Source organism: Struthio camelus, chromosome 3 (genome assembly GCF_040807025.1).
Source record: "Struthio camelus isolate bStrCam1 chromosome 3, bStrCam1.hap1, whole genome shotgun sequence".
Lineage (NCBI taxonomy): Eukaryota > Metazoa > Chordata > Aves > Struthioniformes > Struthionidae > Struthio > Struthio camelus.
The window spans coordinates 73,986,815-74,003,743 of NC_090944.1; the positions used below are offsets into that span (position 1 = coordinate 73,986,815).

Below are 16,929 nucleotides of genomic sequence, written 5' to 3' on the forward strand. Positions count from 1 at the left end.
CTACTACTTAAACTTAATAGGCTTCAGGAGAGTTGTAACAGGGACAAATTTGGCCTAGCCTTTTGTAATGGTTTCAGGCAAGTCTTATCTTGCATCTTCTTGCTAAGCAAAGACTTCTTTAAAATCAACTCTCCCCACACACAGCACCTCTTCTTATGACAGGCTTTGCATTATCCATGAGTTATAACTACATAGGACTGTTGTGCAAAACATTTGCAGCTCTGAAAATAGGAAAAAGTTGAGCTGCAATTATCCCATGTGATATTTTAAAAGCTCCAAGGGGAGTAAACACTGTTTTCCCTCAGACACTTCAAATTCTCAGTTTCAGCCTATTCAAGAGGGTTTTATTAAAACTGACCTTTGGAACAGGTTGTAAAGACTATGAGAAACAAGCCACATGAAGCCTAGCTTCTTCAGAGCTCAAGCCTTTTATTACACAGGCTCCAAACGATACCATGGGACATCTTTTTGACTATGATGAGAGACTAAAAAATTCAGTGTTCCTCAGCTTGCGAAGTTAACTACTCTAGGTAATGCACTGGTGAGTTTTTTCTCCTCCATTCTCTTAGAAGGAAAGTGCTTAACTTTTAACAGAACAAGGACGAGAGCTACGATCACTGGCTTCAAGTTTTGTGTTTCATTACATCACAGCTCGCAATGTAAGTCTATAGACCGTTGCCTCTTCTAAGAGGCCAGTCGGCATTAGTTATCTGCTCACGTTTCTCTTTGTTTAGGGACAATGGCCCTTCCTCTATTTTAACACGGGGGCAAGGGGTGGAATCCCAGCTGTACAAGGGCAGATCCACGGAGCGAGACTTCTCTACAAGGTAAAAAGTCGACTTTTGCCCTAAGCCCTTCCCCAAGGCATCGATTCCTACTTTGTCAGAGGGGCCAGGATTAGAAACACTGCCCCAGCATCAGTCTTTACTTTCAGAGATCTTTGGGGGAAGTGCCTAAACTGACTCATATCAGTTGAGTTTAAGTCCTCCAGAAGGACCTTCAGACAGGCTCTGAAGAGAGAAACGTCAACATGAACACTCGTACAAACAAGAACACAACTGATCAAAAAAGCTTGGCCCCTACTACCTCTTTAGAATCATAAACTACACTATGTTACAATACCTTACTTCAGTAGGGAAAAAAAACTTCAAAATTTGCAGTCTGCTATTTGTGCGCCACATCTCTAACACTTACTGAAAGAAACTCAGAGTTTAAAAGACTTAACAACTGATGCCTCTGCAGCTCCTGAAACCCACTAACAGGCAATTTGACACAGAGTAGACAGACCTGCCCAGCAAACCATCCCAGCACGCAGCCTCTGTAGTCATCTGCTTGGTTGCTGGCACACAGCTTTTGGCTCCCTGGCACCTGAAAGGCAGAGCCTGTCAGACCAGAACTGACGCGCTGCCCAGGCAGCCCATTAAAACAGGTCCTCCCTGCAAGTACCAGCACCCAAGGAGCTTTAACTAACTACAGCCCATGTTGGCACTGGCCCAACCACCTCATAGCAAGTACAGCACAGGCAAAACAGGAGGAAAGGCCCATCCCTGATAAACATTGCCTTAACGCTTCACATACTCAGCAGTGAATTAAATCCATGACAGATGAACTTCTCTTTCAGTAGGAAGTCCCAGCTAATCCTGAAGGCATGTAGGACACAAACACATCCCTTATTTTCCTCATTTGTTATTTAATTTGCCTTTAAAGAGCACAGGGTAAAACATAGTCCAGCACTGCACTATTTTAAAGCACCCTGAAATAAAGAGATTTGGCAGGTGGCTTCAGCATTTAAAGTTGCACAGCAGCAGCTGTTATAGAACAGGAAAACTAGCTCCCATTAGATTTTTTATTACCTGCAAGTAGCAGAGGCTTAACAGGTTTACAGCCAAAACACACATTTAGCACAAGACAAAATCTTGTAGCGGTGCTGACTGACTAGTACTTTCCTACTTTCCACTAGTTGGTCCCACTATTTTGGGAACAAGGATGAAATATGAAACAAAAGCCAGCTATAAACAAGCATAACTGTCATTTTGTGGTATATACGCACTATGCTACATGTGAAACACCTTCAGAGCACATAATTAATACAGTTGAAATACAAAGAACATTCAACCAAATAAGCCAGGACAAAAGTAAGGGAAAAAACCGTGTACAGAGTGGGAAGTAGGTGCGCTGCTGTTCAGTCACAAGTCATTAAAGCCTCACTGGCTGGCTCTTTTTTGTAGAGTAATATTGAATAATCCCTATTCAGCTGAAAACATTTGAGTCAGATGGGAAAGCACTCATTGTGATTTTAAGCACTATTGTCAGCAGGTCCTACAAAAGGAGGTTCCCCTCCCCAGAGGGCGAAACAAGAGATCCTTCCTGTAAATGTTGCCAGATTTGATCGTTCCTATCACTAGTTATTCTAAGACACAAGAATTTTCATGGAAAAAGGCAAAAAAGGCAGTTTGTGCAGTACAGACCTCTGAAGAAAGACCGTTAATCAACACCTGGTTTTCCAATGACCAGTCTCACGAGAGTTACTTTAAAACTAAAAATATGCTTTCTCCAGCTTAAGTATATGCCTCCCTGTCATGCACTTATCTACACTTTTCTTGACTTTCATGACCCCCCACTCACTTGCTCGCTCCTGGCCTCCTTCCTTATGGTACTTTCACATTGGTTGAGTGCCAACAAAGCAAACAGGTCCAGTGGGATATTCTGTGGCAACAGAGAAGTGGCTGAGAATGAGGAGGGATAAAGGCTTTCAACAGCAAGTAAATGGACCCCCACATATACCTACGTTATAGGAGGTTTCTCATGCAAGTAAAAAATTCAAAATCCTAATCTGAATTACAGCTGTTGGATTCTACTTACTCCACAGAACATTTCATTTATTAGTAAGTAGTAACTCTACCAACTTACTTTAACTCCTCCATGGCATCATTATTAAAAAAATAAAAACTAAAATCTTAGTTGTGTAAGGACTGACAAATAATAGATGTTATCAACCTCACAAATACAAAAGTAAAGTTTCTCATCAGGTTGTTCCCAAGCTTGTTTCTCTCTAAAGCTAGACTAGCTTGTATGGTTTAAACAGCAGGTCTCTGCTTACCTGACTGACTGTTGCGTGCCAGACCACACTCCTAGGGGCAGTAACATGGGCAGATAAGAGGGAGAGGTATCAAGTATTTGATAGTAGCCTCTTTCACTGACAAAGCCTCCCACCCCAACCCCCCAAGGCACTTTGTAACTTGTTACTGGTCCATATCATGACTGGTCCGTATCATTGTTCCTCCTACTTAAAACACAAAACAGGCCCAAGGACGTCTTAAAGTCTAGTAGAGTTCTCAAGAGATGTGAACTGGCCTACAGACTTCCCATTTTGTTAGCACAGCACAAACCATCTTGCCTTGATTTATGGCAAGAACAGCTACAGCCTCACCAGCTGGAGCCAGATTAATGACTAAGAGCTTTCTACCAGCAATTAAGGTATTTTTAAAAAGAAGTTCTGGGACAAGTTTAAAAAACCTCCATAATCAAAGTCTGCAGCACAAAGAGCAAGACCAAGGACCAGCACTTTCTCAAAATCTAAGTTAAGTCTTCAGCAAGTGCCAAAGGGAACTGCTAGTAGCAGCGCGATACACTAAACTCCTCTTTACAGCCAGGCTACAGCAGGCCCCGTTTGCAGACCGAACATGTGCGTAACTCACCTCTGGGAAATCCTTGGACCCAGGAGCCTAGACAGAACTCCCCGACATTGTAATCATGGAAATGCTGTCTTCATTTCACAGGAGGGGAAAATAAAACAGTCATACTGTGACCTTAAATATTTCAGCCTTGCAACGGTGCTCGGTATGCAGATGCTGCAAAGGAGTGAAATCTCTAAGGATGACGATTAAACAAAACCCTAACAGAAAGGTGAGTCATCCACAAGCATCACCATGGTATGAGGATCACCTTCTTCACAGTATTGCTTTTCTATGCTGGGCATCATTAGTAGTAGCTGTATTTTTAAATTGATTAGAAAGATGTATAGCAAACATGTTGCAATGAAAAGCCCAGCTACTCTGTGGTCTCCAGTGACACAGCATCTGAAGTGTGCGTTACAGCAGTGATCCAGGTAACTCATAGGGACAAGAAAGCCCATAAAAATTCTCCACAAACACTAATTACCAGCCATTTTGTTGCTTAAACTGGAAAACAACTTCATGAAAGAAAAATCTGCCATAAAGTAAACACATTATATAATATTTCTGCAAAGCCTGACTAGAAGTGTAAGGGCATACCAAAATGCTGATAGCCCAGGCACAGGGACAGGCACAAGCTGCTTGGTCTGCAGCCTGGTTTTACTGCCAGTACCTCACTCAGCAGCTGGTTGTTGCTGCCCTTTTCTGGTTTACAGATGGCCACTACCATCTGCTTTTTTTCTTCATCCCCTTTCCCTTCTTTCTTTTTTATTTTGCAATTCAGGCTGCAACTAAACACAAGTGTAATGTAGCTAGATGGCTGAAAAAGGATTTCTTACAAACTTTACTCTTATTCTTCTTCAGCTGGGGGGGGGGGGGGGGGGAATGTGCTACATTTTTTGCTAGCACAAGGGAACGCACACAAAATGTGAAAGTAGCATCGCCCAGAGTCTGCGTGAGCTGCATGCCCAAGGTGCAGTCTGCGTTCCTCACTCAGCATTTCTCAATGAAATAGCAGCAACTACAGTTAAGGAGGAATGAGAGGCAAGAAAGTTCAGCAGTTTGTTTTCCACATGCTGTCACTGCTGCACTCAGATGTATAACACAAGTGCTAACTCCACTGACATCCCACCTCTGTCTTCAAAAAAAACAGTTCAGACGCATTTGATTCATTCACGGTGTCTCAGCACATGAGCCAGATTTTAGCACTGAAATTTTTATCGCTGCATTAGTCAGCGTGCAGGCAACGAGGAAACAGTCTCTAAAAAAAGAGAGAGAGAGAGAAAAAGCAAACAATGCAATTGGCTGCATAAAAGGATGACTTCTCACGTCAAGGGCAGGTAACTGGATAAACCTGCATTTTCAAAACAGCCTTTTGAAAAGCTTCCTGAAGCAGAATTGAGAAACAAGATAACTTTGTACACTAAGTTACAAGAGTGTGAACCAAGTTCTGTCAGCACTTTCATAACAAATCTTGCTTGCGCAGGGGCTTAAAATGAAGCTAAAAGAGAGCTGGAATTCAAGAATGGAAAAACTAAGGCTTTGAGCACCTTTAAAAACATGTTTTAGGAGGTTATGAATTGTTTAATTGGTTGAAAACAGGACTCGTCTCTGGACTTTTAACTAGTCAGACTGTCTTAGTCCAAGACATCAGTACTACCATCGTATTCCCACCAATTAAATTAGTACTTGGTCACACCACAGAAATGCTATTTTTGAAAGGATATACATTATTCTGCTTTTTCACTCCTCTTCCTCTCCCTCCCCAGCACATAGGCTTAAAAGTTCTTCTTAACATTTTCTGTGTCATCCAATATCCTCAGATCCTTCACAGGCATCCCTGTTCCTGACAAGGAGAGCAGACATATTTCTAGCACAACATACCATGGAATAGGAGGGTGGTCATGGTAAAAGGCTGCAGCCATGCTCTTCTGAAAACAAAACTCCCGTAGCTGAGTATTTTCTGGCAGCAGGGGAGCACAGGAGCCTCAGCCTTGTTCTACAACCCTCTAATGCTAAACAAAGGTAACCAACAGATCACGCTACCTGGCACGCTGAGTTGCAGAAGGAACAGTTCCTTTATCTTTGCTTCAGATGCAGGAAGACCCAGATGAGACCCAGATGGAACCTGACTGTGAAAGTCAGCCTCAGTGCGAGGGACTGGACCAGTCAGAACATATAACTGGAGGTTCAGACTCTAAAAGACTGTTTGCCAGTCGTCTGTGCTCTTCATATTATGAGTTCAGTCTAAGTGCATCACTGGGTCTTTTCTAGGACTTCCAAAACCTTGAGTATTTCTCCTGAGCTGTTAAAGTTTTGGGTTGTTGGGTTTTGGGGTAACCCTCTAAACCTCCCTGACTCTTCACTTCTTCCAAGTCAATTGTAAATCTGGCCCGCTCCCGAAAATCATTCACTAGGATTAAGTAACAACTATAAATCCACAACCTGCTTCTGCAATTGTAGAAATGACTTAATCCCAACAGGAGACCAAGCAGAGGTCAGCAGCAAGGGGAAATAAGAGATTCCTATGTCAGCCCCCTTGGCCAGGTTCTAGGTTATTATGGTTTCCAATAGGAAACGCATGCTTTCCCAGCAGCTAGCTGTACAGACCCTAGTACCAGCAAAGTAGCAGGACTTCAGCTAACTGACTTCTATAGCCAAGAAGTGAAGGGCATACCATCTGGACAATGTTTATGACTTGGAATCTCTGCTACCCTCCACGCTTTGCTTCCCACCAGTCTCAGCAAATAGCTGTGCTTGATCTGCTCAAACTCTTAATTTCTCTCCAAAGATTCTAATCACGTAGATGATCCCAAACCCAGTTTGTTTTTGTTGACATCTGCACAGAGAAGATCCATAAATTAAAATGCCACTGACAGGAACTCAAGTCTACAGAAGCTTGGCCCATCCATGAGATAAACTAGGTTGTCTCTACAGAGAGACACACTCAAATTAGGAAGTCCAGAATAAAGCCAAAAATACTTAGAGGCAGTATTACTCAACCAGTCTTCCTGTCTTTAGAGACATGGCTATGGGGCTGACATGGTTTATTATACAATGAGGCTTCAATAGAACTAAGAAAACTAAGGAAATTCATATATGTACAGCATTAAAAAAGGAAAAAACTTACACAGATTTTTTAAATATTATCTACCAAGACAATTAGATAGAAATGCTCGTGTTGTATCATCAACTCTACTGAAACTATGCAAGGTTTTTCTAGTTCAAAACAACTTAACAGTTCCCCAACACAAAAACTGAAATACAAGGCAGCTACACGTCTGTGCCAATATTGACTGACAGGAGTTCAGCATCGTAGTGTAGCCCGCCCCAAACCCCTGGGCTTATTCCCCCCCCCCCCCCCCCACTCCAGGCGTAGTGACATGGATTCTACTTTTCGGAGTAGAATCCATTAACCTGCACTCGGGTTAAGCTGCAGTGACCTTACTACCGGAACTTTATTGTAGCAGTAAGTCACCATTATGGCCATTTAGGAGAAAATGAAGCTACCATTCAATTGCCTCTCCTCTGCAATAGCTATTATGAAAACAAAATGTAAGTATCTGCATTCTGCCTGGATAACTCCTACCTTGAACTTGACTAACCACTTTCACTACATCTGCACATAACAGATAATTAAGATGGGGTTTAGGCACAATTTGGATATTCATTTGCTGTCATAGTCAAACCTATAAATCAATGAGATAGGTTGCTCCTGTGGAATCTGGTAAATCTGACTCCTTTCTTCTGAATGACAGAAATACTTTGCCTCAGGAACAAAATGTAAAGGCCCAAGTTTTGTGGTACTCCCTAATTTCATTTCTGATGTTTAATTAGTAAATAAAACACAGACAAAACATTGCCTGTAGCCTCCATCACCTTTATTATACAGGTCTGACCCACAGACATTAGCAACCACTCATCAATGCAGGTGAAACTCACGTATGAGGTTAAAGCAGTGCAGCAGTGGGTAGCAAAACCAGTAGACTGTGGGATGCACCTTTACAGTGAGTGAGGGTAGTTCATTAAAATTGAACTAATTGAATCAACAATTATGGTATTTGTTCTCCTGACCCATTATTATTGTGGCCTGAGGTTGGACAGTTTGGGCTAAGTAATTCCTTAGTGTGGCTTAAAACTGCAAGTCACTTCTGAAGAGACTTCTGATAATAGTACAAAAAACCCTCTTTCAAGATCCTTTCACTTAGAACTCTCAATTCACAGTACCAGAAAAACAAGTTCTCCAGTTGCAAAGTGAAAACTGAATTTAAAGAAGGGGGCAGGGAGGGGAAGGCACAAAAAGTACTCTGTGAGTAGCTGAGTAAGCAGAAAAAGTACATCTGTTGAGTTAGGGCAGCAAGAAAAATGATGCATTCCCACCAATTCAGCTGACTACAGTAATGAGTAGGGTTCCATCAATACTTGCTCACATCAAGAGGCAACACAGAATAAGCTCACACTCATTTAAGATCTCCAAAGTTTGATAGGCCAAGCAAAGGTTTGTCTTTAAAAATAAAGTCACATTTCTATGTACCTTGGATACAAAAACGAATCTCAAGGAGCAAACAGATGTGCAGTCTCGGAACAAACCTGCAAACAGCAACAGGAGTGCTGAGACTGTCAACATCACAGTTACAAAAACATCAGCCGATCTAATTGCAACATGCTCCTTTTCAAAAGGTGTGTTTAACTTTAGAGCATAGTTAAGTAGCGTAGGTCCCATTTACATCACAGCAAAATAAAAACACAATGCTACCAAAGCATTTGTAGTGCAGAACAGAAAGGCCGTAGGCTGCTCAAGTCCCTTTCTTCTTGTCCTCTCATTCCAATGGCATGGTAACAGAGAAACACCTTGAGCAAGTATCATTTGCATATTTTCAGGAAAAAGGAAAAATGCCACAAGACCACAGAGAATTTCAATTTCAATTTCAGAGATCTTGGACAGATCTACCACTTTCTAGATTTCTCTCTCTCATATAAGAAATGATTATAATACTAAATTTCTTTTACTGGTATTTTCCCTTCAGTTGGCAACTGTATTCCCAGTTCAGGATTTCTAAAGCAACTACTTGTACAGTGATAGCAATGAATAAGGAAGAAACTCCACTCTTTACTATCAATCTTCCATAAGTGATGCTCCATGTTATATAAGGCTTTTTAAAAAGTTGTCTAAATTAAACTGAGCTCAGTTCTTCTTAAAACTTTCAGAAGCATTCTCTCCTGCGAGCACAGTAACCAAACATACCACCCTGTTCTTATATTGACAGTGGTAATGAGTATCACGTTATCATTTACATCTTAGTTGAAATACCTTGGTTTACTCACAAAAGTTACTTTGCAAAATGCAATCCTTTCAGTAATTAAGATTATCCACAGTTCATGTGCCAAGTCAAGCTGGATTCCTTTTAACAAATACCTTATTAAACTTTAAAGGCTGTCAAATGTACTCTTTTGACTTTTGCAAACCACATCAGGTATGCCCTCTGAGAACACTGATAGATCACAAGCTGTTTTGCCCACAAAAAAAAAAAAAAAAAAAGTCAAACAGTCAAGAAAATATTTGAACACAATCCTCCAGAACCAGCAGCAGAGTCCTCTTTCAGCTGAGCTAGAACTACTGGAAAGTATATGATTCCTGGCCAGCACAGATAAGCCCTCCGTAATCCCAGCAGACACTGATGAACAGACTGCATTATAACCCAAGCCAAGTCCTCAAACCTGGGACCTTCACTCTGAAACCAGAAGGGCTGAACATATCAAATTAGCTTTATTGGTCTAAAGACATTCCCAGCTACTCCTGAGACTTTCAGTTGGGTGCCTTTGCTTTATTAAAAACAATTTGCTTCATGTGAGGAACTCTCTATCATGAGTAAGTTTTTTGACGGCCTCCAGCACCTACAGCTTTGAAAGGCAAACTCCTACAAAGGAGATAGCTTTGCAGTAGTTTTCCAAAAACAACTTACTCCTACATCCCCAGCAATTCCAGACTGGGTTATGAACATGGGTTTTAAAAATATTACACCTTCCAGATACCTTGGGATTTGTTTGTTTTTAACTAATTGGAGGTGGGGTGTAGGGAAATCAAGGGTATTTTTGGCCTCTTCAGGTTCTGAGAGAAGTCTTTGGCTAGCAGGAAGGAGGAAATTCACTGAAAGATCAGCAATACTCACTAGAAGCTGCAGGATGGCAAACCTTGTTCTCCTGGTTCTCAGCCCTGCCCCTCTTTGCAACCAGTATTGTAAGGAGAATGTGTATCTTCCCTTCCTTCCACCTGCTCCTTCCCCTCACTGCCTGGCATGCAAATAGGCAGGATAAGGCTACCAACTGTCATGAAAACCTCCGATACTTCATCTTGGTGAGCCAGCTCACCAACTTTTTACAGCAGCTCACTGTTCTGCCCACAGTGAACCAAAGGTCAGTTCAGGGACTGGTGTGAAGAGGCCCCATTTGGAGAACCACCATGCCAGATAGTTTTGCTGGTTACAAGCGTGGTAGGAGCCAGACACTGAACTGTCACTCTGGCTCCAGCCTGAGGCAGACTCCACAGCGTGGGATAAGATTACACTTCCACACCCCGTGCTGTACCTGTTTTGTAGGTATATAGTTTCAGTTTCCAGGGCTATCAGTTTAACGCCCTTGCAAGATGCCAAATTCCCTTCTCTTTTGACCTCCCTGAAGTTTGTGTTTGGGTATAAACATATCAGAACAAATTGCAAACTAAACTAAAAGTTAGCCTGAGTTTCACAAGTAATAGATATTTCCCCTAATACCTGCAGAACACAAGACAGCCCATAAGCAGTCACGTTAGAAGAAATCCCCCTCGTCTCCCTGGATGAACAGGGTTTACAGTTCAAACAAGCACTACACAAAAACATGATCATCCTGGCAATAGCAGCAAAATCTGCCAGTAATCATCACAGACATCACTGCCATGCACCAAAGGAGTGGAAAAAGTCCTTTCCCTGTTCGTTTTCAAGATGACAAAGAATAAATGTTATTGTTCAGAGAACTAAAGCACATTTGTCTAGCTTTGCATTAGCAGCAATACTCAACAGATTAGAGGTACATTCCTTTAATCAGTTTTAAATAGCCAGACAGGTGAAGGATACCACTGTTAAGTTAACTGAAATTTCTTTTCATGCATTTGCCATAAATACATCAAAATTACAAGGCAGCTGTTTGAGTGATTAATTACCCTAATTTATAATCCAGAAATATGAGCATTACCTTTCTATGTTCTTCCAAGATCATTTTGGAAACACAATGCTATCAGTGCAGTCTAAGAAGGTCTCCCTCCTCCCGAAGGACAGGGAAGAGGAAGCATCACCTAAAAATTTAATAAAACTGAGGAAGAGTTGTTAAGACTACATCCCAGGTGCACAAAATCAACACGGCAGAGAAAGAGGGGCATGCTAAGCCAAAAACTGAATTGCTCGTGCCTGAAATAAAAGAATGGCTGAGACCACAGCTCACACATTGAGAGGATGGATGTCTTCAGTTTTAGACAAGCCTACTTGGACATACCTTTAGGATTTACACAGAAAACCACATTCAGCTGCCATCTTCAGTCACAGAAACCGTACCTGGTTTACAATACAAGCTTTAAGGGAGCACAGAAGCTCTAAGCGTGTGGTTCTGTGCCTGTTTTGTCCGGCTTCTTTTAGGATATAGTTGCAGCACTGCTGGGAAACTGGTGACTACAAACAAAAACAATTCAAGTGCAAAATAAGCTTCTGTAAACCTGTAAAGGCTATATTTGAAAAGAGTGCCCTATATAGCAAAACTCTGGTATGTTATAATGGGAGAGAAGATTGGAAGATTCTAATAAAAGTAAAGAAGAAGTGCAATTCAAACTTGTAGCAGTCTTTATTTTTACTGTTCTGCTACCTGTCAGCCGCAAAATTGGACCTCAAGACCTTGCAATGGGCCTTGCCTCAAAGATCTCGCAGTACGCTCCTTGCCAAAGGAGCGCACTCTCAGGGTGTAAACTTATAGCCTAAATAAAACATACAGCATATGTTTCATGCATGACTACATGCACTACGTTTTGAATAGGAGACCACTAAAAAAGGGCACACTTCTTTAGAATGGAGATTTAGGATCACAGTAAAAGTTCCAGGTCCTTCAACAAATAATGGTTTGAACTAAATCATATTTTAAAGGAAAAATGTGCTCTAAGCACCAATAGTGCATTCAAAAGCATAGCTCTAACAACTGAAAATTTAAGTGCTAATGTTAAAATGTCTAAAATGTCCCTCTGGATACCCTAGTTCATCACCTGGCTGTTAACTGATTTCTAAGGCTGCTTAGTCCAACAGAACCAGATATGCCTGAAATATTCATTTCAGATAGATGCTGATCCCAGTAGGAAGTTGATCCTCAATTCAAGTTCAGACTTCAACCATAAAACAAACAGTACCCAGGACTTATTACCTGGGAGACTTCTGGACACAAGTTTGTATAAGCACCACAGAGCCTGGACACCCGTGCCAATTCTCACCACTCAGACAGGGTTTACAAACAAGACGTAAGTTCTCCTCTCTTCACATGTAATAATAAAAACATCTCTTCAAAGAATTGGCAGTAGAGACACTACATTTGCTTACCCCTACTGTTATTTTATACATCTCCAGTCATTTTTTCACTTGAGCTCACTTATTTTTGTTTCAAACATCTTCTTAAGACTTGCTTGATTAAGCAATATCCTGGCAAAAAGATCGATAGTATCAATAAAACCATCACAAAACAAAAACAAAGCAAACAAAAACCCCACAACTGTCAAATCCACTGGAACAAGTGAAATAAAACAGCAAGGGACAACCTCATATGAATGCCTACAGGATGAGATTCAAACTTCCTGACATGAGCATTACCTATGAAAACAACTTCCAGGGCTTACAAGATACGTATTTAGCATCAGAACCATTAGTTACCTGCTAAAAACTATCAATAGCAAACAGAATAGACCTCTTCCCCCTGCCCCAATTACAACCAACAATTTCAGCCAGCAATCCAGTCAAAGTTAGAACATGAAGAATAATACCTTTCAACAGAGGCAGGCTCATACAAAATTCACATTCAAGCTTGTAGAAAATTCTCAGGCAGGGATTGAAAGAAAAAAAGCAAAAACCCTCCTGCCTCGCCAGCTACTAATTAGCTAATTGATATACAGATGAAAGCAGACATATTATTAAGAATCCAGAAGTCAACTGCTGCCTTTTCCATCCTCCCAAAACACACATTTATCTGCTTAGTAAGGGGTGGGGGGGAGGATAGGAAGTTAAGACTTGGTGAAAAAGGAGTAAATACAATTCACATTAAAAGAAATCAAGAAATCAGGAGCACACAGCTACAAAGACCTCTGCGGGCTTTTAATATCTCCAGATCAGAAAAAAAAATCTCTGACAAACATTTTCATTTAAATACGTGTTTACACTGGAACAACAAGCTCAATGCCTGCCAGACTTCTCAGATTACAGTAAAGACAGTCAAGGGCACTAAGAAAAGAAATGGCTGGTTTAGAAATCAATTCACAGGAAATCTGAACTGTTAACCAGTTTATGCTTGCCCTAAATATTAATTTCTCAGATGAAAGAAATAACTCTCATACAAATTCTGAGCACGCCTTACTATCCTGAGAAGGCCTGGACTACCCACAAACAGGAATATTTTAAAATTTGTGATGATATTCAAATATTCTTAACGGAAGAATGAACTGCTTTATTACTTTGGAGTATCAGCTCCTCTAGGGTTTTGAAGTGCTCTACAAAGACAGGTCCAGCATGATCACAGAAACTACAGATGAAGACGACTTATTATCTAGCCTACCTCCCATGAAGATGACACTAACTTAGTATGTGCTAGCAAAACAAACCTCAGCAGCTGCAGAAGCGTGCTGAGCATACAGCAAACAAGATAGCTCAAGAACTAAGATGGAGCAAACACTGTAAAATGGCAACAAAATGATGGGCTCTGAAAACTCAAGGAAGCTGCATACGGATCCCTTGAACTTCTTATGTTTCTCCTCAGAGCTGCACTATGACCCTACTCAGTATCAGGTAGGGGAAAGGAGAACACAACCTTGAATATATGCATTTCATATGACCAAGGATTCCAACTTTAACCCACCTATCCACTGATAAAACATTCAAACAGACACAAAGGTTAAAAAAAAAGCTACATACATCATGGTGTTGTAGAAACAGAACGTGCTATTTTAAGTATTTTGGAAAAGAAAAACAAAGCAGTATATTTCAAAAAGCTTTTGTACAACCTCCTACGCCATTTCGCACTAGGAGCATTCAAAGTAGGCCACCGTGTTTTTATTTTAGAAAAAGCATATGCACTTGTTAGCTTGCTCTTTGTGCTCCTCTGTACGTTTGTCTAGTTACATTTCGCCGCATTAAGAGGAAACAAGAATGATCAAAAAGAAAATCAAATTAATTTTAACGAGAGGGGCAAGCAATAGGCAGTTGTGTATAACCTCTGCAAGTAGAAGATCTGAGTGAACTAAGTCAACAAGAACTTTTATCCTGGGAAAAATACCAGCGCCACTGAACAAAACCAGGAAAACTGTTGATCCGTAGCTTTGTGGACTGTTGACTCTGGAAGTCATCCAGCGGGTGATAAAGGAAAGTAATATGCTTCTTAAAACCTTAAGAAACACAATAACCTCACACTAGAGTTTACATCCCTATTTTACATGGGCAGGTTCAAATACACGGAAGAGCAAGTAACTATGTACACAAGACCCTAACACATTAATCATGTCAACAATGACTAGCAATACAGATATCATGAAGCTCAAATCTGTAAATTCTTTACTACTATGAGAAAAAAACAGAAGCTGTAAAAACAAACACAGAAATTCAGAAATGAGGAATCTTTTTTTTGTTATAGCTACCAAGCTAACTTCTTCCTTCAAGAAAAAGAAAACAACCAGTGAGCTGTAAACAATTCAGCTCTCTGTAAATATACATACTATTTGCTATTTAAATATTTGCTTGGTAGCTGGTCTCTCCTGTTATATGGTAGAATGGAAATGTCTGAAACTTGAAACACTATCTTGAGGCTATCCACTGACGGATGTTTTGTAAACAAAAAAAACTCCCACAATTTTGGGTTTTTTTTTTTTTTTTGCTCCCAAAGACGACGACGAAAAAGAACATTCATGTAAATGGAACCTCTTAATCACAAAAACAAAACACAAATTCTAATTCAGTAAACTTAAAATTCCAGTCACAACTGCAAGGTGCACAATCCATGCCAGACCAATGAAACTTAAACATTAGGATCCAAGTAGAAAATATTAATTACATGATGCAAGACAGACAGTGGCTACACAGGCTTGACAGATCTCTGCTATAAGTCAACCATCAGCATGGTTGACCCCTCCACTATCACCACTCACCTATGGCAAACACCACAAATAATTTTTCTTTAGCAGAAACAATTTGTCATAGCGTGCCCCATTTTTAGTCAAACTTGTCAAAGTTATAGTATTTGAACAATTATGCACAGAAATGGAAGTACAGCTAATTTCACACCGTCTTTGGCAATGCTGTCTTCTAGAGAAGCTGGTATTGCATTCTGTATTCTGCAAGCCTAAAACTACCTCTTTTTACAGGCATTTTTCCAGACTGTGCAGAGAAACCCTTCCAGAGAAAATATACAGACATTGACTGATACATTTCTGAAGCAAGACCCTTACCTCTACCTGAAAAAAGGTAGTAGTAACTAAAAAGTAATTTTTTCTTCGAATCTGAAACAGATGCTTGCATAACAATCCAGGTGATTTAAATACATACATCTATCACAGCACACTTGGGGGTGCCAATATGCATCACCAAACTGCACCAGCCTATTACAGACGTTCTTTGTAGCATGCAGAAGAGCTGACAAAACGTTGTGTCTGCTGTGCAGCATATTCCACGCGCGACCTCGCTCAGGCTGCAGAACCACGGCATACCTTTCAGCCTTTTAGGATTCCCATTCTTTTGCTGCTCATCTTCTTCGTTAATGGTGAATAAACCCAGGGGATTTGGCCTGGCACTCGTCTTCTTCAGTCTCTCTTGACGGAGGGCAGTAGTTGAACCAGGCATGTCGCTGTTCCCTCTTGCTTATTTCAAGGAAAAAAAGTAAGAAACTGCAGCCCCTGCGTAGCAGCTAGCTGCAACGCTGCCTGCTCATTTGAGCACTTGTAATAGATCCCCTATGGATAAGCAGTATGCAAACAGCTGACAAATACCAACATCCACTTGGCTGCAGATGGCCTGCAGTTTTCCTCCACCTTCAAGAAAAGCCCTAATTAAAGGCACACTGGTTCAGATGCTGCTCGTTGCTGTCTTAACCTGTTCAATCAGATCCCAGCCCACAGCTCCGGGTTCCTTGCGCAGCAACCTTTTTCCCTGCAACCTTCTTCCAGCTACAGCACGCTAAAATATTCAGCACGCCACAGAAGAGGAGAAAATATGATACGCTGCTGTTAACAGTTGCCCTGACAACAGTGACACATCCTAATCAAAGAAGGTCTCTGAATGTTGTCTCCTCAGCCGCAGCAAGCCGGCCTCGGGAATGCCGGCTCCGGCGCGCTCGCAGAGAGCTGGAAGCACCTCGGCAGCAGGGGCTGCTCCTTTCTCCTCGCAGGGCGGCGGGAGGATGGAGCTGTGCTTGCACAAGCAGATGAGTACTGAGTGAAAAGAAGCCTAGAAGGCTCCAGGCATGAGCCTGCGTCTTGCCAGCTGCTCTGTTTATTCATGTTTAGAGATTTCAACCCGATCTAAACTAGAACAATGAGGATGAGTCTTCTGCCATGTATGCATTTTTTCCCCCCCTCAACTTAATCATCTTCCTATGCACTGCATACCTTTTGCATTAAGAAGGCATACACCCACAGTTACAGGCAGGTGTTGGAACATTCTTTTTTGTTGTGAAAACTCAAAATCAGGATGTCTAGTTTGTAAAGACAACATAAGACCATAAAAGGACTTTGGGAGTGAATACTCTCCATTGCAACATCAGTTTTACAGCACTGACAATAAACATTCACTTCTGCAAAATGACACAAAATACAAACAAACAACTGATTAAAACTGCCCAAGTTTGCCTTTATATGTTGGCCTTCTGGATTTTCTTTAGTCATTTGCAACAGAGCACTTAACAGGTTTTGCAACCTGTGTGTTCCCAGAATGGCTCCTGCTCAGATCTGCTCCGTTCTTCGGGGCTCCAAAAGTCACTATGCAAAACCCTGGATGTT

At 41.2% G+C, this 16,929-nt stretch overlaps 1 protein-coding gene across 6 annotated transcripts in view; it reads right to left on the reverse strand.

Moving 5' to 3' along the window:
• MAP7 (microtubule associated protein 7) overlaps window positions 1-16,929 on the reverse strand; it is a 126,126-nt gene that overhangs the window by 96,981 nt on the left and 12,216 nt on the right. For 4 of the 6 annotated variants that reach the window (XM_068938437.1, XM_068938436.1, XM_009688876.2 and 1 more), the window contains exon 1: window positions 15,643-16,349. The exons of the other annotated variants lie outside the window; for them this stretch is intronic. In XM_068938437.1, the coding sequence (XP_068794538.1) occupies window positions 15,643-15,775 (133 nt within the window). In that variant the 5' untranslated portion in view covers window positions 15,776-16,349. Of the gene's footprint in view, window positions 1-15,642; window positions 16,350-16,929 lie in introns of those variants that run through there. 6 annotated transcript variants of the gene reach the window in all.